At 39.5% G+C, this 24200-nt stretch overlaps 1 protein-coding gene and 1 long non-coding RNA gene across 2 annotated transcripts in view; both read right to left on the minus strand.

The window, feature by feature from the left end:
* ppargc1b (peroxisome proliferator-activated receptor gamma, coactivator 1 beta) overlaps window positions 1–10263 on the minus strand; it is a 60047-nt gene extending 49784 nt beyond the window's left edge. Inside the window, exon 1 of the mRNA XM_086084793.1 lies at window positions 10140–10263. Coding sequence (XP_085940919.1) covers window positions 10140–10220 — 81 coding nt within the window. The 5' untranslated portion in view covers window positions 10221–10263. The remainder of the gene's footprint in view (window positions 1–10139) is intronic.
* A 4276-nt stretch (window positions 10264–14539) lies between these two features.
* LOC147168327 (uncharacterized) lies at window positions 14540–15543 on the minus strand. Its single transcript, XR_015095923.1, has 3 exons — window positions 15400–15543; window positions 15188–15289; window positions 14540–14643 (listed from the first exon to the last, which is right to left on the minus strand). It is a non-coding gene; the product is annotated as an uncharacterized LOC147168327 (long non-coding RNA).
* Between the last annotated feature and the right edge of the window lie 8657 nt (window positions 15544–24200).

Consider the following 24200-nt stretch of genomic DNA (forward strand, 5'->3'; position numbering starts at 1 on the left):
TAATTTGGGTCTTGTGTCTCAAGAACTGCTGCTCGAAAAGATGCAGAAGGTCTGCCATTTTCCCTCAGTGACATGAAGGTAGGTAGACATGTCTGTCATGCCTGAAAATACAAAGGAAGTCAGCCATTTTGGTTGTAAGGATATATTTTGACCATTTTAGCAACATGCGGGATTTGTAATCTATTTATTTTTCAATCCGCTTCCCTCAGTAACGTGAAAATTGGTCGGCCGACAAAAAGGACTCATGAAGTCATGAAGCGTTACCCAAGACCATTCGTATATCAAAAACAGTACGTAAACAGAAGTAATTTTTCTACCGAAATTATGTGCATTACCCGAATTGTTCGTAATAGAAACGTTCGTAACTCAAGGTTCCACTGCATATAGATCGTCTTCAATAAAGTGTCTCACAAATATGACTCCATCACGTCTCCTCTTCTGCTGAGTCTGGTCTGCAGTGTGTCTCACAGCGCTGCAGCCAAATGACCTTTGGCCTGCTTTCCGAAAGCAGGCCGGCCGAGGCTTAGCCGTCGCACCATTTGTTAGTCGCGGTGGCTAATTGCAACGCCGGCCGCACTGAACTGATATGTATGAAGTAGCGCTGGGGTTATATTCAATGCTAATCTCGGCAGATCAATGGTGAAGGGAGAGAAGAGGGAAGGGTGTTGGTCAGAGTTCACTGTGTCATAAACTGCCGTCTTGAAGCAGGATGCAAATCTTGGAAGTATTACTGGAGCTGTGCAGTGGAGTTTTGGGAATGCTTCAAGATCTCCCAAACACAGATTTTTATGCATTTAGTTTCTTTATTATTTTGTTATTCTCTTGTTTTATTCAATTTTTAAGTCAAACTTTCATAAATGTTGTTTTTCATGATAATTAATAATCCATGTTAATGTATTTATTTGTAATTTATTTTTAATTTAAAAATTTGTATTTTTTCATTTTTTTATTTTATTCCTATTTATTTTTTGCTTTCTTTGCTTTTATTTTACCTTTTTTATTGATTTATTTTTTAATTTCATTTAGTTAAAAAAATAATTATTTTTTATTTAGATTTTTTTTTCTTTCGTTTTATTCCTATTTATTTTTGCTTTCTTTGTTTTTAATTTACTTTTTTTATTTTATGGGTTCTAATTTATTTTGTTTTTTTTCATTTTTAAATTATTTCTTTTTTATTTTATCTATGATTCTACTTGTTATACATTGTTGTTTAATTTTCTTTTTAATTTCTTTCTTTTTTCATTTAAAAAACATATTTTTAACTTTATTATATATTTTTTGTATTGTATTTTTATAATTGTTATCTTTTGTATTATATTGCTTTTTATTTGTATGTTTTATGTAAAGTTTTTTTCTTTTATTTTGCTTTATATGAATTTCTAATAATATTTTTAATAAGTTTGTTTATTTCATTTCTTTCTTTTATTTTTTTATTACATTTATTAGATTGTATTTCCATTTTTTTTCATCATGTTTTTATTTTATATATTTTTAATTTCACAAAAAAATTGTGTTTTTATTGTATTTAAAAAAAAAAAATTATTTTCTGTGTTTTGTTAATTAATTATTTTATTTGTTAATTAATTATTTTATTTATTTATTACACAACTTTATATATGTGTATACAGGTCAACTCCCAAGGGGGGGGGGGGGAACTAAGCATGCACATGCACAAAAATTATTGCTCTAATCAAAGTGGATGCAAATATCCTTTTCTCACCTTTTCGTGTCATTTGTATTCATTATAGGCCCTCACTGTCATATTGACAATGTCTCAAACATACATGCACACACACACACACATCAGGTAATTTAGTATGGCAGCCAGGCGGTTAAAGGTAAAGTGGATGCAGTGTTAGCCGAGGGCGGTGAAGGGAAGCATCAGGGAGGCCTGCTGCGAGCCTCCATGCTGGCTGTCCTATTTCTTTGGAAGCTGATTTATCACCGCAACCTCCACCAGGGAAATGTCTTTTTTAACACACAATGAACGCAGACTTGACAAAGGAAGCGGGAGGCTGATTGCACGAGTCCGACAGAGCACACTTAAGCTTACATTAAAAACAGCTCAATGTTATGTTTCAACTTGGGCTGGGCGATAAAATGATGGAGATCGTTGATCATGATCATTTTGAGGTTGACACACATACACACAGGGTTCATATTTTTAAACAATTTTATTTATTTATTTTTTTCCTCAGAAGCCATTAGAGAGGTGTTATTAACTCATTCACTGCCGTTGACGGCTATAGACGTCAAAAATTAATTTGAACTATTTCTATTAGTTAAAAAAAAGTATACTTTTGTTAACAAGGGTATGAAAACCTATATATTTTTATTGTACATTTAGAACAGATATAAAAATGTGTGATTAATTGTGAGTTAACTAGTGAAGTCATGCGATTAATTACGATTAAAAGTTTTAATCGCCTGACGCCCCGAATTCTTCATAATCTTTCAATCGCGTCAGGTGATTAAACATTTTAATTAATCACACATTTGATACCTGTATTTCTAAAAAATAAAAATTCTAGGTTTTCATACGCTTGTTAACAAAAGTGGGAAAATATATGTTAAACTAATAGAAATAGTTCAAATGAATTTTTGACGTCTATAGCCGTCAATGGCAGTGAATGAGTCGAGCACAAATGTGGCATTTAAACAAATCACAGACATTTTAAATGAAAACTGTATTTTTTTTTCTTTTAACTGTCAGAAGCGGTAGCATCAAACCAAATCTGACCTGGATCTGATCAACAATTAGCAGCAGTGTAAAATGAACATGGAAAAAGACATTTAACTTCTTCTTCTGACACATCTCATGATATCATCTCGTAATTTAGATGGCAGTCATCATCGCGTCCGTTTCTATTAAGCGTAGATGTGTGCATCGGTTTATTGCCGATGACGTTCTTCCTCGTCTGCTGTGCTTAAAGTGTCCCTTATTACTACTGCTCCTAATAATTGGATTCTCTCTGCAGCTGTATTACGGCTTAAAACCTCCCCGGTGTCTCCCACTTAGGGCAGACCACTCACTTCATCGCTCGTGTTCATTTTCACTGCAATAACAATAAAAGAAAAGAAGAAAAAAGAAGTGTCACTGCCGCAGGCGTAAACAGTGCTACTCTCGCTCGTTCTCTCTCTCTCTCTCTCTCTCTCTCTCTCTCTCTCTCTCTCTCTCTCTCTCTCTCTCTCTCTCTCTCTCTCTCTCTCTCTCTCTCTCTCTCTCTCTCTCTCTCTCTCTCTCTCTCTCTCTTGACACAATGCCAGTGTTTTGACTGGAGCTCGCCCTAATGCGGCCAACAAGCAAATCACGCCGCAAAAGACGTCTGGACACACACCAACACGCTCACAAACTTGTGAACGGAAAGTTGTCGCGTATGTAGGCGGACGTTTCGCCTCCGCATCCTCGACGATCAAATTACAAATCTAATAGCATCAGCTTTAGGTAATATATTGATGGATAGTATGCTAAATTTTATCAGCACATCCGTAATAAGTGATGGGTTTATTTAAACTTTCTAACCAGTGAACGTGATTTGCCCCAAACTTCAATGCGCTAACGTGCATAAACCCACACACATGAAAATACAAATACACCAACACACAGCAGATGCTAACATAACCCGCACACATGCACGCACTTGTACAAGTTCAATGTATATGCACCAGTTTGTTGTTTCCACCGGAGGTAATCCACAAGCGGGATTATTGTGTGTGATTAAGACTTGGGGATCTACGAGGTTAGGGGGATTATAGGGGGGCGTGGGCGGTTTATGTCACTCTGTCAAGTTAGCAACCTGCTGGCGCATGCAGGAAGCGGGCAGGACTGCTAAAGCGTCACTTAGCATTTAGAGCAGTAGGCCTACTGTGTGTTGTCATGGTAACGACATACGCGTGTCAGGTAGCAGAACAGGCAACAAGCACGGCCAACAATGTAGAAATTTGTCCTGAAAACCCAACATCACTGTTCTTCTTGCGACTATTACTTGAAATTGTTTGGGTTTTTTAAGCGCAAAAATTACAACTTCGTATTTAACTGTAAACATTTGCTTGAAACAGAAACTAGGATGTTTATTGCATCGTATTAGCTCGCTTAATCCAATAAAGTGAAATACCACAGTTTACTACGTATACCCGTACGTGTGTCCTAAAAACAACTATGAACATTTGAGTTGTCGGATAGCTTAAATTACATGCGTGTATAAACCAATGACGCTATCATGCTAAGCTAATCGACGTACTGATGTCATACATTTCTTTTAATTAGCCAAACAACTCTGTTAGGCAACATGTTAGCAGGGAATGATTTTAACTTCTAAAAACACTGAGCATGGAGTTGTTGTCTACCGTAATGCGCATGTACCCAAGAAGCTACAGGTTAAGCTAACAGTTAAAACAAGGGAACATGATTGATGATGGCTATAACTAAACTTAAAGTGTAAACTTCTGCTGTTTGGTTAACTGCAATTTATCAAAGTCGTTGGCTAACTGACCGTGAAGGTGTAGACAATTAAGTAGACAATAAATGTCTTACTCAACACTAGTTCACGCTAAGCTAACAGCTAAAACTATGACCACTGAGTCATCAGCTAACCGAACGTGAAAGCATAAACCTGAGCTGCGAACCAGCTGAAGCCCGTAGCTATGCCAGGGGGGTCGGTTGATTTCACATCAGGGTTCGTTCAAGGCTGCAACATCCGCGAAACGTTCGACAACAGTTTTAATGTTTTTTCTTAGGACATTTTTGTTGGTTGTTGCTCTTTAAATGCTTTGTTGTAAGTATGCCTGTGATCTCTTTGATCTCAGATGAAAAAGCAGGATGGACAAATTAGTTTGAACGTTGGCTCAGGTGAGGGAGTCGGTGTGCATAACTACATACGAAGGCATTGCACTAAGCTAGCAGTTAATGCAACGAAGTCCGATAAGTACCACCACAGGACACGCGCTCACATGCTAGCCAAACCCGCTCACGTTATTGAAACACAAAAAACAATGATGGCCGAGTTTTAGCCGCTTGTTCAGTCACTACCTGTTTTTGTTAGCTATTTACTGCTGATGGACGATGTCACAACGGTCACCACTAAACTGCGTTTAGCAAGTTTAGTCGAGTCGTTCGTTTGTAGTCAACACAATAGTGACGGTTTCCTTATCTGTGTATGCGTGCATGTGTGTGTGTACGTGTACATATGCGCTTTCAAGGGCACAGGTATAAAATGGAGAAAAGGTGAAAGGAAATTTCCATTGCCCATTGGACACACAAACACACACACACACAGGTGCCAGCATGCTTTGTCGCTGTGGCAACCAGGTGCCATGGGCAGGTACAGACTAGTGTGCGCAGTGTCAGCAAGCACTTGTTTATTATATACACACACAGCACACAAGGAGGTTGAGTCGTCTTGCATTACTCTACCTGACAAAGCACTTCTTGTTATTTTTAGGTTTTGCCTGATCAAAAGAAAGCTTTATTGATATGTACTGTACTGTGTGTAAGTGTGTGCACGTGTGTATTCATGACAGACGTGCAAATTTCAAGGACAAATTTGGAAACTGACAAAATGACCTATGGCCATTTCAAACCAAAATGGCTGACTTCTTGCGTCAGTTCATGCATGGCTTGAGACTTTTTTGGTGGATCTACTCATGATAGACAAGCGTACCGAACTTCCGACTGCTAAATGAAACGGTCTTCACGGACTGTCATTTCCAAAGCCGAACATTCGCACCACGCAGGAACATGTCTATCCAATCAAATAAACACACCTTTTTTTTTAATCACCAAACGTGGAACAGAAGCCGAGTAAGCACCTTGATGAATTATTGAGCGCAAATACGATCCTCTCCTTTGGGGAGGGCGTCCATCTGAGCCGGATGCCGCGTCAACCTCCGAGGGATTTTGGGGGGGGGGGGAAGCGAGCCTATTCCCATCACACAGGCGCTCCCATGTCGAACGTTAGCACTCTGAAAGGGATTTGCAATAGCTTCTTTCGCACAGTGATAAAGAAAAAAATGATGCTTTTAAATGAATGTTCCTGTCTTTCACACAGAATGCAGCAAAGTGGGATGTTGCTTAATCTAATAGTGACAATTGCAATTTTTATTTTATTTTTTGGGGGGACAATTGCTTTCTACACACATTTTCTTTTATTACTTTGGGATTGTTCAATATATTTTTTAATATTATTATTATATTCATTTTGTTTTATTTTAATTTGGGGGGAGCCAACCCTAATTTTCTTACATTGGGTGTATATCCCTGTTTATCTGGAATTTTTGGGGTTTAAAAAACAAAACAAAACTCCCCCCCCCCCCAAATGGGCACCAATTATTGGTGGATTTTTCATTTTCGCAGGGGACATGGATCAGGCCGTCCACTGGACTCCTTTAACACAGTGCCCACTTAGTGTTCTACTTGAAATGAAGTGTTACAGGCTACATTCAAGTGAAATGTGTCACAACCCTGCATTTAAATTTCAGCATCATATTTGAGTGAATCCCATGTATTTGGTATATCCTAACCATCTAACCATCACCCCCTAACCTAATCATAACCCCCTAATCCTAACCACACCTAGCGCTAAAAATGGATATATCTTTGTACAAAAACGACATTCTCATAATGTAAAGCCAAAACTAAATGTACTGAACTGAAACAAATTGTGTTGCCTGGTGGAAATAGAGTTTATTAAATACCACAGAAGGCCCTTCCAATGCAATTTGCAAATACTTTAGTACACTAGATTTAGGATTATTACAGATACTGTGACTTTAAGCTGCAGTAACATTTTAACAGTGACTCGGTCGCACCTGCAGCATCAGGATAAATGTGCTCAGTGAGGGACTGACATTTGAGATGGTCACCTGATACACACACACAGGTTGTATTGCTGACTCACAGTGCAAGGGAGTGCAGGGGGGGGGGGGGCTCCAGTGAAATGACTTTAAGCTTTATTAACTTTTCCATTTGCGACTTGTGGTTTGAGAATTTCCAAATGAAGGTTGCGCAGCGCTTGATTGGTCGTCTTAAAAAGCGCATGTCGTTTGTCGCCATCGGCTAACCAAAGTTTTCCAATTATTCCGACCTCCAACTGTGTTTTTTTTTCTTCTAATCTGCTGCTAGTCATTTAATGTTCATTTAATAGTCGTGAGTTTGAATTACAAGTAACCTTAAAATGTCTTTACGGACAGGAAGCAACTCTGTGTGATTATTTCTACAGTGCAAGGTTATGGTTAGCTTGTATAACTGGCTCGAGGAGCCATCGCATTAAAGGACAAATATGCGTCCGTTTTGCTGCAGGCTATTTTTGACTGAATATTTACTGGCAATGTATGTTGAGTGCGGTTGTTGATCTTGAATGTGTCTTAAGTGTCTTTAGATACCTTGTGTTAGAAATGTGTGCTATATAAATTGCATTGACTTGACACTGGATTTTTCTGGGTCTGTCACATCCATCAATTCATCGGATACGAGGGATTGACATTGTACTCACTCAGCAACCTTTTTGAAACGGATTCAGTTAGTGGTGCACTCAAAGTAATAGCAGATGTTTGCAAATGTCTTATTTCGATTAAAAACAAAAGATAATCAGTATACTTTCAGGAAGGACTACAGAAATTGGAGAAAAATTACTGTTTAGAGATTGAAATCAGAGGATTTGGACCATTGTAAATTCAACGATACATCTAAACAAGTACTCGATAATTACATAGTAATCGATTACATGTAAATTAAAAGATTAGGGATGTAAGAAAAACGTGTAATAAGCACATACATACACCAGCTGCACGGCTACAACTGATGCCCGGGAACTCAATGCACAAACTGGCTAACGGTTAGCCGCTAACCTGATCATACAGCTGACTCCCACATCACTCACCATGCCAGGCCCTACATTGTAAAAAGCCACAGACATTCTAAGTCACAGATACAACAGTGTAGAATGCGAGGAAGGTAGACAAAAATAGTGGACAAAAATAATACCTGTACCTCACATGCAAATTTTGTGTTGATAATGCAAAATCAATTTCCCTTTAATGCATATTTTCACTGTTTGTGGGAGGGTCTCTAACTGGACTTTACTTGGTTGTTTAATGTCACACATTTCACACACAACCACTCACAACAAAACTATTCATAGACAAACATTTGTCAATTTTCCATGTTATACATCCCTTTCGAAACCTCTGCGGCTGCGACAATCGCCACTGAAGATGACCGCAAAAAAAAAAAAAAAAAGCATGTGAATGTGCAACAGGGGGAATGACAGACAGCCAGCCAGCCCAGAGAGACAAGAGGAAGAGTCACATGCTGGAGGGAAAAAGAGGAGGAGGACGAGGAGGAGGCGCGCCAGCGTCGACGTCACGTTAACGCCTCCCTTCCTGCCTCCCTCCTCCACTACGACTCACATGACTGCAGCAGCTCGGTTCTGTAACACATCACGAGGAGTAGTATTACAAGGGGGGCGAGCAACATAGACACCAAGCGGCAGAGAGAGAGAGAGAGAGAGAGTACCGTTTAATAACCTAGAGTAAATATTAACGCAAAAGATAAGATTAAAAGCAGACACTTGTTATTCCTGTAATTCCGACACATGCGCACACGTATTCACACTTCATATCATTTTTTTTTAGGCCTGCTGCAACGTTCCATGCATGTCGACCTCATTTGGAAGTTGACACATGCACTGGCCGCGCTTTTTTTCCTCACGGGAGTGTAACAACGTGGTCACAAGGCCTGTATATTAAAAGCAAGGTCACACTATATAAATCAATGTGCATGTGTGAAGGGGGGAATTAAATGCTGAATTTTGCAATGTCACAATGCACTGCAATGTAAAGGTTAATACAATGTTATAAATAGACCACTGCATGCACACATACACAGACACTTAACCTGCTTCAAGTGCCAATCTGCCTGAACACGTGATGCAGTCACCAATGTCACACAGCAGTGATGCAGTGGTTATATCAGGGAAGGTGGATGGCTTGGTGGGTTTGGGGTGCATCCTAAGAAGGGATGAGATGGAGGTGGGGGGGGGGGGGGGCTGAGGGGGTCTAAGTAAGCATGTTTGTGCGTGTATGGGAATCGCGGCATCCATCCAGGAGCAAAATGAGGGATTAAAGCCTTGATCCCTAGCCGCTCTGTCCTGTCATACGCCACCCGCTGCAGGAGCTTCGTTCGAAATAGACCACATTTACGATTTACTTCGCCTTTTCATCACAACATCGCACGTTTCTGCGCAACTCGTGACATCCAAACCGCAGAGGATGGCCTCCAAAACACATCGGCGCACAGAATGATCCCACGAGGGGTTGGATTTGTGTGCCACGTCTCATCTCGGAAAAGTTGCGCTTGGTCGCAAGGTGCACAAACGCACCATGACAATCCGCTTAAAAGGTGGTTTTATTACGGCAGGGAAGCAGTACACGCACACATAGGCGCTATGTAACATGTATCAAAGCAAACACCAGTCACGCGTTTTGTAACAAGCTATTACGCAAACTATTACGCACTCCCCCAAAACAGCGCCAACTTCCACCATCGACGCCAAATGTTGTCTCGGCACAACCGGGAGGCTCCCCCGGCCACCCAGCACCGTGAGAGTTGACTAAACTTGGTGTCGCAGCGGGCGGTCTGCAGAGAAGTGAGTTCATCTCCTTAAAAAGTCCTTCCAGGGGAGGGGTGTCAGCGTGGTCACCCCCCGGGGCTCGGTGCACGCGTTGGCAGTGGCACCACGTGTCCACGCCGGGTTACACTGACAGCTAACTTCCCTCCTGAAGAATGCGTCAAAAAGTTTCCAAAGTGCGGCTCCGCAGTCCCCCGGCTGCAGCGTGAAGGGGGGCCTTGGCGTCCACGCACACCCCCACACCGCGTAAAACCACACAATTATCCGCCACGGATCCTCCGTACCGAGGATGATGACATATCCTCCTTCACTTGAACGCCGCAAGTCAAGACACGGCGGAGCACTGCGCCGGCGAGTTACTGCTGACAAGCCGGCGAAGGGCTTCCTCAAGCCGGCCTCTCGCCGCTCCGAATACCGCCGGTGGTGATGGTGCAAGTGGAGACGAGCCAAAACGAAGGAAGCCGGGGGGAGAGCCAAGCCAAGTCTCTCACACACACCACCCGGGGTTCTTACCTGGCTGTCGGGGTTCTCTGTCAGGTAATTGAAGACGAAGGACGAGAGTTCCTCATCTAATAGTGGAGCGCAGTCCGCCATCTTCTAGTGAATGAGGCGCCGCGAAGCCAGGCGGCAGAGTAATAGAAGGAAAGGTGCAGTGACGCCTGAGGCCTGCGGGGGGCGCTTCTGTTTCTGTTTATACAGGGATCACACTCATTGGCACACATACACATTCTTAGACTGTATATATATCAGTAACAGTAACTAGACTATCGTAAATAAAAACAAACCCCTACGATACTAATTCGTTACAGTGAGAGGAGTGTAACCCCACCAAAGACAATCATGTTTGTACTACTGTAGACTATCTACTGTATTTTGATTAATATTTGACTGACAAATAAAAAAAATTACGTGTGCAACCTGGTGAAAATGTATGTATTTAAGGGTCTGCAAACATCCTCCAAAAGTAACTCAGTGGAACTAGAATTCCGCTGATCGACACAAAATGGATGGATATGGCTGCCATGGCAGGATGCTTGAAGAAGTCTGAAGGACCATTGTAGGAAAATGAAGAAATCAGCCAATTTGGTTCGAAGCAGCCTTTTTAAGGTCAATTGGGCCACTCACACAAATTAGAAAAAATAACCCTGTTGCAATTTTCAATCGAGACACTTGAAATTGGACCAATACCAATACCTGGAATTGAGCAGGAAGTCAGCCATTTTGGTTTGACTAATGTATTCAAAATAAATTAGCAGTGTTTCACACAGATTTGAAATCTACTTGGGTGGGTGGACTCAGGGTGGGGGTGGGGGGTGTTCTCAGTCCTGTTACATGCAACTACTCTAACCTCATGATCCACAAGTGAGTGACAGCGAACTAATGTTACATGCGGTATATCTGTTCGCGACATGTTTTGTTTTGTTTTTTATATATTTTTATAAAATTTTCTTGAAAACGTCTTGGGTGGTGGCCAGTTTACTTGGGTGGCCCGCCAAGTAATAACATGGTGTGAAAATTTTTTGCTGCCCGCCCTCACCAGACCCCCCCCCCCCCCCCCCCCCCCAAAAAAACCCGTTGAATCGGGTATATGGGTGAACGAGACTGTGGTGACAAGATGCACGGAAAAGCCTCAAGGATCCATAATCGGAATAGAACAGGAACATGGCCATTTTGGTTTGAAGCGGCCGTTTTAGGGTCATTCACACAAATTTGAAAACTCAGGCTCCAACACCCGTTTCACTAATCAACACGAAATTCAGTTTATTTGATTGTCAAGACAGTATGCATGAAAAATTCTCAAGATCTCACAGAAAAAGTTGCACAGGAAGTGGTTTTAATACATCATTTGGGGGGACATTTCAGGACTTGAAAGTTGAAAAAAAAATGCAACCAGCCAACCAGTTTCATCAATCAACACTAAACTGGGTGGACATCATAATAAGACACACAAAAAGTCTCTAAAATCCATTCTCAAAATTGCACAGGACGTCAGTCATTTTGGTTTGAAGTGGCAACTCTTCCCCAGAAGGCCCAAACAATACCAAATTATGAAGCATGTTTCCTAAGCAGATTGCATACTTTCAATGGCAAAGCTTTTAGGCCTAAGCCATCTAGTTTGTGTGTATCCTCGTGAAAATTGATGCATTTTAGGGGTGTAGAACACAACACAACAAAATTCAATCCGTCAAAAAACAACTACAAAGTCAGGGGGGGAATCAGACCCTGACACCGTTTTATGGGTGGACATAAAATTGGGTGGACATGTCCTTATGACAGAAACGTCTCAAGGATCCATGCCCTGAAGTCAGACACTTTAGTTTGAAGTGGACATTTTGGGGGGCACACTCCTAGTAGGGAATTCAAAAGGAGTTATGGGTATAGTTGTGTGCGGGGGTCTTCAAATGGGATCTACAGTATGACACACGTTTCACACATGTGCTAACATGTGGATGTCGTAATGAGTCGCTGGTAAATGCCGCACATGGGGTTATGCTCCCAATAGAAGATATCCAAAACACTCCCAAAGTCTTTTACTTGTGTGATTAAGGGATATATAAATAAACTTGACTTAACTTGACTTTTTACGATTGTGTGGTTCTAGCCAGCTCCACTCCTTCCCTGTTTCTCATTCCTCTAAATGTGAATCATCAATTTGTTGATCACGTTTTTCAGTAGACATGCCTCAACCAACACTGTGGAATGTTTGGGAGCAGTGTTTTCATTATCGGCCGACACCTAACTCTTTGTCTTTCTATCTGCGTTCAATGTAAGGTATCGCCACCTACTGGACCGGAGAGTAACATTAGCCACAACAAACAAAGGACTGTTTCATAATAATAATTTTGGATTATCCACCTCCCTTACTGTTATCTGCAGTATTCGCTACTAATTAACTTAATAACAATGTCGGATAGGTTCCGACGTGCTCAGCCAAGCATGAGCAAGCAATTCAAAACCAACAACTGTACTATAGAAAACTACTTAGACTCGAGATAATCCACAGTCAAGTCAAATTTGTTCCCTTCATGTTCTCTTATTATCTTCTCACTAACTTTCGTTTTTCCTTGACTGAGGTCGACTGAGTCATGTGCGCGCGCATGTGTGTGTGTTAAAACACAAACGGTTAACACTTTGAGACAGGTGACGGCCACAGCGGAGCATATCGTTCGAGGCCTGGTCGGCATTACTGACCTTAACATGAATGCTAAGTGTGTGTATTTGTGGGTGTGTGTGTTGTACTTACATGCACTGGCATGCTTCTCCTATTTTATGTATCCATAAAATTGGCAAGATTACAAAAATTCATCCATTCATTTACTACCGCTTATTGGGTTACAAACATTTGCAATAAAAAAAGATACTTCACACATTCCAGAATGCGTGTGTGCGTCTGTGAGAGAGTGTGTGTTTGAAGGTATATGTAGGTTCGTGTTTCACGAGCCGACACACACACACACACACACGCACACACGCACGCACGCACGCATGCACGCACACACACACACACACACACACACACACACACACACACACAAACAAACCTTTGCAAATAAAGACACCACTGTCTGGTGACAGGGGAATATTAAAAGTCCTGCTAAAACAATCATCACCCAGGTACCAGATTGTTTTAAAGAATAATTAAAATGGCACACAGTATGAAAAAACAAAAACACTGCCCAGATCATTTCTAGTCATTTAACCACTGCCATTCATCTATAATCAATGCCTAACAGGTACTTGATTTTTTTTTTTGTTAAATTTTTACATTTAGCCTACGTATTGTAAACAATCGGAGAATGAATTTGTAGTCGTCTATGAACATGCATTTATAGTTATTTTACTACTGTGTCAGCCTAAAACAGGCATCACCTGCTCTCAGCAGGTACCTGATTGTTATGGTATATACAGGTATGCATCTAAAACAATCAAAAGATTGTCGATAGAATATATTTGGTTATCTGCGGACATGCTTTTCTAGTGATTTAATGACTGAGTCCTTCGAAAACAATCATCACTACCTGCAGCTTGTACCAGATTGTTTTGTAGAACAATTGTTATGACATATAGAATATCTTAAAGTAGTATCATAAACAATCAAAAGATTGTCGATGGGGTACATTTGGTTAACTGCGGGAATGCTTTTCTATGATTTAATGACTGAGTCCTTCGAAAACAATCATCACCACTTCCAGCCGGTACCAGATTGTTTTGTAAAACAATTGTTATGGCATATACAGTATCATAAAGTAGTATCATAAACAATCAAAAGATTGTCGATGGGATACATTTGTCATCCGTGGGTATGCTTTTCTAGTGATTTAATGATTGAGTCCTTTTAAAACTAGCATCACCACCCGCAGCCGGTACCAGATTGTATTGTAAAACAATTGTTATGGCTTATACAGTATCATAGAGTAGTATCATAATAGGCATTGAGAGGATTCCAAATGGGGTACATTTGGTTATCTGCGGGTATGCTTTTCTAGTGATTTAATGGCTGAGTCCTTCTAAAATTATCACCACCACCCGCAGCCGGTACCAGATTGTTTTAAAGAACATTTATTATGACATATACATACATACAGTATCATCGGAAAATGGCCAGGGTGTACATTTGATTGCATGCATTTGCAATCATTTCATGACTGCAGAAATCATCCCCCACCCAACTAGTACTTGTTTGTTTAGTACAATTATTATATGGAACACATGCATTTATAGGATGATAAGCTAGCACTATATGTACAGAGCAGCGTTGTACGAGAGTATTAGAGGTTGATCCCATTTCCTTTCAAGTTTGCCAGCTGTAAATGGAGATGGAGTGAGTCTTGGAACTCTGACATTTGGATGTTTGGCCTTCATGTCACCTCCTTGCTGTCAACCGTCCCAACGCCACCACGACAACGATCACAACGAGGTCGAGCGGTCACTAAGCTTCACTGCTATGCGTGGCAGCGGCATAGCCCGCATTGCTGCAAAGGGGGCGCTCCAGGGAACACCCCTTGTCGCCGTAAATCTGCAGGTCGGAACGGAATTGTAAGGCAACGAGCCTGAGAGATCACTTTTCACGTCTGACATCATTTCGACTTGTTTATAAGTAATGCTGAAATGCTATACTATGCCCTCCAAAACACAATTTACTATCACAGTAAGAGATATAGTTGGCCTGGCAAGTGGTGGTTTACCATTTAAATGCAATATGTTATTATTGAAACACTATCAAATGCTACATTAAACATGAAAATGTAATATTTTGCCTCAGAGACACATTTGAGGCTATATTTGGTATTATAATTCACAGAGAAAGGCGAGGGTTAGGGTTAAAATATAAATAAGTGATTCATGCTTAAATGGGCTAGTCAGCCTGGACAATGGTTTACCATTTAAATGTAATATATTGCTCTTAAAAAGAGTATATTTGCTAACAAAATGACGTGAAAAAATAAACATGGCTTATTCAAAATTTGCCCTAAAAGGTGATATGTTGCTATTGAACTAACCGATTAATGTTTAAACTGGCTAATTTCCCATTTAATTGCAATAGTTTGCCATTGTCTCACCAAAATGCTGCATAGACATAAAAATGTGCCGTTTGGCCTTGACACATCCCAGACTATGTTGCTCGTTGTCAGGGTCTTGGGCGTGGTGGTCCTGATGCTGCACTGGGAGGAAGCAGATTATGAGTGAATCACCAGTGCTGTGATTGATGGCTGCGCTAGATGGGCTGCAGCTGGAGATTCAGGACAATTTAATGACATGCCTGGACGCTTACATGGTCTTGCACGGTCACCAGCTTCATGCGTCCTGTGTGCGCTAAAGGCTCCCTCGCTCGCTTGCTCGCTCGCCCACTCCACGCTTCAATCTGCGGCTCAGGGGACCGACCTTCAACTTTAGCCTACTTGGCAGAGCGCTCGACTCGCTGCATCCCGGCACAGCTACACACCATGCTGATTATTGCAAAGTATTCACCTCTCCTATGATTAGAAAAAATATGGGGGGCAGGAAATACCAATGACATCTTCAGCAACTAGTCAACATCGACATCAATAAAAAATTAAAATCTGAATACTGCAAAGGCCTAATCCCATGGTATTTCTGTGATAAGGAACTAGCTTAGCCACTCCTGGCTAGCCGCTAGCTACAACAGTTTACAACATGTTAAAGTTTATTGCATTTTGTATTCTCTACGGTGTGAATGAAAACAGAAAGTTCTATTCTTTTACTGCAGCACTTGAACAATAAAATTAAACGTGAAGTGCTTGTTGACCGAGGCACCTTGAAAGCACCATTCCAGGGGGGGAAACACACCAGTGAGGAGCTGCTTTAGCCAGCTTCACTGCAACGACTGCTGAGATCATCATAAAGTACGCAAAAACGTGAAGTCGTGCAGCTCGCTCGAGCTCATCCCATTGGCTGATGAGATGTGAAGGGCAGGTTGAGGGCAACTCCAGGTTTCCCGAGCATCTGCAAGAAAGGGAAAAAAGGAAAAACAGCAGTGTGGGTGCCTGCAGAGGACGCAACGTGCTGATGTGACACAACATGTTGTCTTTAGAGCAGGGACGGGGTGCAAGTATATTGCATAGCAATTAAACTTTTATTTATTCAATTTTAATGTATGTTTGTTCATTTGTCTTATTGAATATAGTAGTTAAGTAATGTATTACTTTATTATTTCTATTATTTATTATTACTTTATTATTTACTTAAGTAATTTATTGTGAATATTAGTCAAATTTGAAGCCAGGGTCAGGTTTTCAAGTTAGGGTTTCGAGTTTGATTTAGTGTTTCAAAACAGGGATGAAGGTTTCAAACAAGAATTGGTTTTAAAACATGTTTTGGGTTTCAAAGTAGGGTTTTAAGACAAGGTTAGGGTTTCAAGCATCAAGAAGACTTTCAAGTTAGGGTTTCAAGTCTGGGTTCGTGACAGGGTTTTAAATCAGGGTTGGGGTTACAGTTTAGGGTTTTGATTAAGGTTGCGTGTCGAGGTTAGGGTTTCAAGATTGGCATTAGGGTTCCAAACAAATGCTAGAGTCTCAATTTAAGGTTTCAAGACATGCTTTGGGTTTCAAAGTACGGCTATAAGTTTGTGCTTCAGGCCAGATTTAGTGTTTGAGGCATGTGGTGGAGTTTCAAATTACTGTTTCAAGTCCTGAGTTAGGGTTTAAAATCTGGATTAGGTTTTCAGAATACAGTTTTTGAGTCTGGGTTTCAAGACAAGCTTTGGATTTCAAAGTGAATTTCAAACCAGGATTAAGGTTTCAAGCATGTGGAAGAGTTCCAATTTGATGTTTTAGGTTAGGTTTAGGGTTCAAAAGGGGGGTTTCATTCAGATGTAGGGTTTCAAAAGAGGCATAGGGTGTCAAGGGGTTTTAAGCCTGTCTTTGGTTTCAAAATAAAGTCAAGGTTTCAAGCATGTGGTAGAGTTTCAACTAATGGGTTCCAAATGAATGGTTCATTAGAAGGAGCAGCACAAGAAAATTAATTGCAACATCAAGTCATGATGCACACAATTTGGACTGATAAAATTTCAATGTTAAATTTTTGATAGTTGATTTTAACTCTCAAAGTGAGAGTGAACCTGAGTTATATGGTGACCAGACTAGAGTAGGGGTTATTTGACAGAGTAGATCCCATAGTGTTAGATTAACTCTGCAGAGATGCAATTAATTAAACTCCGCCTTCACACCTGCACTTCTTCAGTCTGAGAAGACGAGCCAGTGCTATTTTCCTCCTCCTATATTTTCTCACAGGAAGTGAAGTTCAAACTTAAAAAATAATTATGAACTGATACTGTGACTGCACACAATCAGCTGCCGCACAACACTTTTAATCTGAGCGAGTGCAGTGCGAAAAGGGCTTAAGCCTGTTTAAAAGCAAACAGGCTTGCACTTAAATAAACATGACTGCTACTGCTACTATTACGACAACCACAACTACTTTACTACTACTACTTTGGTAAGTACGTTAGCTTGTTATCTTACTTGCTGCTAGCTAAACATATGGACACATTTGCTGTTCATTCCTGGCAACAAACAAGCACAGATGAAAGTTCAGATAAAAACAGCTAACAGATTAAAAAAATAGATTCTATTTTTATATTTTTGTCTAGTGTTGAAGTTAAGTAGTACTGCTGATGCTGTTGTGTCCTTTAGTGAGTTGAACATGTGTATGTTATTGATGTAATATCAGCATGTGAGGGTTAGGGTTCGTTTTCAGAGGGGCACTGATCAATGACTCGTATGAATGAGGTCACATCATTCACTCATTGACCAGCAAACGAAACAAAACAAACAAAGGGCCGAGACGTCATTATTTTGTGACGTACACTCCTCGTTTGACAATTTTGTAGATATTTGAAGTGGTTGAAATGTTTTTGATTGTTAATTTTTCATACGCTGCTTTGATATTTCTATAAGAATTGACTGGACTTGGCCACAGTTGACTTATCTTTACAAAACACTTTGCACGACTATGCACATGATTTTAAAATAATTTGTTAGATATGTTTGTTCATTGTGATTTGCATGCTTGATGTGGAGAAATTTGTTGCATTTGCTGACAAAATGCTTTGCACATTTTAAGTAAGCGTTTTAATCCATTTAATCCATCAATTGAGCAGTGTGTTGGACTTTTTCATAGTTGAGTTGACCTCTTTTTAAAGGTTAACATTGCTGACACTTTTTTCACACTATGCATTTTTCCCCAAGCATTCATCATATATATATATATATATATATATATATATATATATATATATATATATATATATATGTATATATATATATATAATAGAATGGCATAAAAATGTGTCGATGAACAAGCGAGTGTTGAAAAGGGGCGTATAATGGCAGGCTGGAGGTGACCTTTGAACCCTGGCTCTCTGCCTATTGACCTCATCCAACATGGCCTTCCTTGCGTGTTGTTGATCATCCAAAATCAATAGTGCTCTTGTCTGTTGACATTGTTTTGAAAGGCTCTCTGAGGCAGCAGGGGATGCTAATTCAGGAAGGCCTCTGATTGGCTGCCTACAAGGCGGGAAGGTTGCTGCTAAAATTGAGGCATTGAGGGATGAAGAAGATGAGGAGGAGGAGGAGGAGGAGAGCGAGAGAGTGATGAGTCATGTGACCCGGCGGCACGTGTAAACCTTCTCCCTCTGCCTGTGCTTCCACTTGGATACAACAGACGCTGTGGACCAATCATGGCACGCCGTCTGTGTGTCACGGCGCTTAGCCGCCACCACCACTACTCCACCCCCAATGTCACCCTCCAAGTGCCTTTAACCATGTCATGCCCACTCGTAGCAGCCACGCTGGACTGGCTCAAAACAGATGTCAATCAAGCAGAAAAAGGGTTCTTTTCATGTTCGCAAGCCCCAGTCGTCAGTCCGTCCATCCAATCTGGGTGATGGGTCGTGGGTGAGAGGCACACCACTGACTGGTCACCAGCCCAACCAGTCAATTGATACAATGTGACAGACAGAAACAAATTGTAAAAAAAAAGTGGCTAGAAAACATTTTTTGAACATTATTTTAAACTTTATTTACAAAATAAATAAAACACTTTGCATTGTTATTATTAAATATATAAAATAATTTCAATAATCATAATTAATAATAAAAATGTTTTATATAAAGATGACAGTAAAAATTCTAAGACAACTGCAAAATTCTAGTACTGTACATTTTTTAGCTTTATGTACAAATAAAAAAAATATATAATTATTATATAATTCTATCTATCCATTTTCTTAACCGCTTAGTCCTCACAAGGGTCGCGGGGGGCACTGGAGCCTATCCCAGCTGGCTTCGGCCAATAGGCGTGGTACACCCTGAACTGGTTGCCAGCCAATCGCAGGACTATTTTATAATTATAGCATATAATAAATATAACAATTAAATTAAAAAATAAAATAAAATAAATGTTTTATGGAAAATTTTAATGTCAAACTCAAATATAATGCATTATTATTATAATTTATTTAATATTTCTTTAAAAATAAAAATGTGCATTACTATTTTTAATATTACACAATAATATCTAATAATTAACATAAACAAAAATATTAGAAATTTTAAATGTAAAAATGTTTAACTTTCTTTACACATTAGAAAATATAAAATCATAATTATTGTTTAGTAAATTAAAAAGTTTAAAATAAAACCAATTTTTTGACAAAAATTATACATTATTTGTGTTTTTAATTTAGATCTTAAATAATCAAAAAATTATTATTATTATTGCTACTTTTAATAATATTTTGTTCTCTTTATTAATATATTGTTATTTTTTCCAAGTATTTTTTTTATTCTATTTATGACTGTTAATACTTTTACTTTAGCATCCTTTTATTTAATTGTTATTTATTTGTGTTTGTCTTTCATTATAATTTATTGCATTTATTAGTAATTTTTTTGTTTTTGTTTCTAAATGTTCACGAAATAAAAATAAATATTGCTATTGCAAGTATTTATTTGCATTTTATTTTCATAGCATAATGCTACTTTCTTTCATTGTTTCTTTTGACCAAACTGTTCCTTTAGAAAAATAAATAAATCATAATTTCATTTTGCGACGACACTATTTTATCATCAAAAGTGCACATTTACCACATGTCTACGAAATCTTACAAGTATTTTATTTGTATCTGTTGATTAAACAGCTGTAGTGTGATGTGATGAATGCAAACATTTGTCTCCTCGCATCTGTCGCGACTGGTCTCTGAGCGTGGATTGACGTCCGTCTTTCTGTCTTTCAACTTCCTCTGCATCGTGCCCGCCAGGATAGCGAAGTCACGCACGCTTAAGCCTCAGCAGATGGGAGCAAGGAGACCTCTCGGATGCTCAGGACTGTGCGAAAAGGCGTGTGTGCGTGACACTTTTCCCTTACTGCCCGTTTTTCATGGTGAATCCTTGAAATGATCATTTGATACCCACATTAAATGGTGTGGGTCAAAGAAAAAAGATTTGCAATTAGTAAAACCCATCTGTCTAGGATACCTGCTTTGCATTTGGAGAACTGCCAAGTAGGAGTTCATAAAAGTTCGAGACTTGGCCCTCAAAAGGGCTGATTCTAACCAAAATGGCTGACTTTTTCAGGCATCATGTTATGATTGGCCTGTCCATCTAATTTCTTGTTGATCAGTGAAACTGGCGTTGGGGACAACTCTTTCGAATTTGCGTGAATTGACAAATTGACCGTAAAAATGCTGTTTCAAACCAAAATAGCCAACTTCCTGTTTAATTCCGTGCATGGATCCTTGAGACTTTTTCATGTGCCTTGTTATGATAGGCATGCCGCATGCCCACCCAATTTCATGTTGACTGGTGAAACTGGTGCTAGGGGCAAATTTTTTGAATGCTTCCATGAGACTTTTTTTTGTCCGTCTTGTAATTTATGATAGACATGTACAACCAATTCCGCGCAGATTAGTAGGGGTGTGTAGGGCGGACCCCCCCTCCAAAAATAACAAATTCAGAAGGCGCTACTGGGTGAATTTAAAAAAGACATACATTTCCCCCATGATGCACAAGCTTGCCAAAATTGGTGATTTTTCAGACATGATGAGGCCCCCTAAACATTGATTAACTCATAGAAAGAATGATGACAAATGTGCTGATCCGGAGTGAGCACTATGCTGCCATCTGTGGCCACAGCGTGTAAGTGCAGTTTGCTGCAGTACGCCTTCTGTCGTGATCTCTCACTGGTGACTCATATCGCATACACTCTCTCTCTCTCTCTCTCTCTCACACATACACACACATGCCAGCACACAGTAGTGGGATTAAAGGATGAGTATTGTCAGTTGTAACAAATGTTGGCTCTCAGCGTCATGATACATTGCAATGGATTTTTCTAACTTTATGTATTTATTTGTATTTGAAAGCATGAGTGTATAATATTTTTCTGCCTGTGGGTGGATATGTTTTTGCTCCTTCATCAAGTCAGACAAAAGTGTCACCAAGGAAAACAAATGCATCGAATAAGTACATTACCACCGACAGATAAATCTATGGACATTTCTCTGAATAAAAATAAAACAATGTTGAGATGGTGTTGCTTAACTCATTCACTCCCAGCCATTTTCACTGAAGCAGCCCCCTTTGCTCCCGGCTGTTTTACTGGATTTAGATTTTGCAAAGCCCACAGAATATTGTGCTCTATTGCTATAAAAACGTGGAAAAGAAAGAAGAGAAAGATTAGTCTTTTTTTTTCATCAGGAAAAGAAGTATATTTCTATATATTTCCATTTTGCAGCAATTAGCATTAGAATATAGCTAAATTTAATCATTATTCACAAATCTGGTTGATCTCTTATATTCTGCTGCCACCTGTTGGCCGTTTTTGTAATAACTACCATTGCTTTTAGCATTCTCTTCAGTTCAGAGGCTGCATCAAAGCCTTCTGTATGCTCTAGCATAAAAAAAAAGAAGTATAAATACGTCTTTGGGAACCTGGTGATATCATAATATAAAATAGAACACATTTATATGTAATTGGCAGCAAATGAGTTAAGGTCATAGAGTTAGAGTTAGGCTTAGGCCCGCCACACTGACTGACGTGGACAAATGCGACTGAATTGGAGAAAAGAAATTAGTCAGCGAGTCTCAACCACACACCAAGCAATTGACCCTCGCACACATAACCACTCCCCCTGGTGTTCTTATCAATGAACAACATTTTCAGACACCACATGTAGTACTGTTGTATTTTAGATTGAACCACAAAAACGTGGTGTGATTGTCAAGGAAGAAGTAGATTGCCCTGACTGCTGTGGCTATATTGTAATAATATAATGTACAATATTAAAACCAACCTGCTTGCCTCATAAATCAATGTAAATGTAAATACAACTAGTAGTAATTTATATTGTATGCAGAACTTGAAAAGTCAAACTTCATCCATTCAGGAAGGCTGCTATTGTTATCATGTATGTTATTAATCATGATTTTTTTTTTAAATCAGGTTTATGTGATTACGGCACACCATATCATTTGAATATGCAAATAATGCTATAAGCTGATTGGGTGTGAAAATAAGGTCTTAGATGCGATTATTGCGCCGCAACGCTTAGAACTTAATCTAATGATGTGCGCGAGTGGGTGGGAGAAAAAAAATATAAATAAATAAATAAATGCATAAATGACTAGATGAAAATAGATCTATAAAAAAATATTTTTTTGAAAAAAAAATTGTACAAATATAATGTGAAGAATATACAGTATGTTTCAAAAATAAACATAGAAAACTAAACAGATTAACAAAATATTATGAAGGCGAAAATTTATGTTTATAAAACATAATAATAAAGCTTTGGAAATCACGTGATCACCTCATCTGGCACACATGTATTACGGGAATATGTAAAGGAATATAGAATTTAAAAAATGAGCCGTGAGAGATGAGGAGGCAGAGTTTAGTTCCCCGGGCACCTGCCTGCCCCTCGCTCCAATGACTGAGAAATCCAACATAATTATTACGTCTGAGCACACACAAACGCGCACGCACACACACGCATGCATTGCGGGGGGGAGATATCCTCAAATAACCTCTGCAAATTCATCCAAAATGCTGCATGACAGCTCATCAGGCTCTTGCTTACTTCTCCAAACAAACACACACACACACAAACACACAAAGCTGCATCAAAAACACACACGCTTGCATAAAGATGCATGTGAGACGCTGAATGTTAGCTTTTTCTTGGGGTATTATGATTTTTCTTTGGCTTTTTAGTGCTACTGCACTGAAACTCATTAGATTAATACTGAACCATTACTTTTGATTGTATTGTCATTCAATGGCCACATCCAATATGGCAGATGCACTGACATTGCTCGGAACGTGCTACCTTCTACAGCAGGAATAAAAAGAAAAAAAAGGTAAATAAAGTTATCTTTTGGTCGCTTTAATGAAACAGGATGGTTGGAGGGTTCAAGTGACTCTAGTTGCCGACCCCAATGTAAAATGTCCCTCCTCACATGCCGTACTGTGATTGTGCCAGTAACGGTCATTTAAGTCATTTAACGTCCTCTAATGTGTGAAAATCATCACCAAAATTTATTTTGACATCGCTACTATCCTTACAACCTTTGAAAATATTGGAACAATTGCGCCAATATTTCTGATTTTATAAACAGCTGTTTTTCTCCCCATTGAGGCACTCAGCAGGCTAATGTCACTTACTTCGTTCATGAAATCGAAAATACTGGGACGATCGTTGTGATATTTTGTGGGCATTACTAGTGATGTCCGCATACATTTAGGCGGCAACTGCAGTCTTGTGACATATCAACCTAACTTTTTAGCGTGCCCATCTCCCACAGTGTCCTTGGCTCTCCTTATTTACAAATACGTCCATATTTTATAGACAAGTCATCCCACATGGCACAATACCGCACAAAAACCTTGCAGATTCAATTTGAAATATGTGAGGAACTCTTGTGCGCTGACATTGAAGTATTTGTCATGTGCACCATTAATATTCAGTAAGGCTGTCAAAGGCTGTTGCATAATAGACTGGCCATCAGTCAAACAAAAACACACCATTGTTTCTTTATATGTTTAAATGTAAAA

The sequence above is a fragment of the Leptonotus elevatus genome, chromosome 9 (genome assembly GCF_054856555.1).
Source record: "Leptonotus elevatus isolate MCC_2025b chromosome 9, RoL_Lele_1.0, whole genome shotgun sequence".
Lineage (NCBI taxonomy): Eukaryota > Metazoa > Chordata > Actinopteri > Syngnathiformes > Syngnathidae > Leptonotus > Leptonotus elevatus.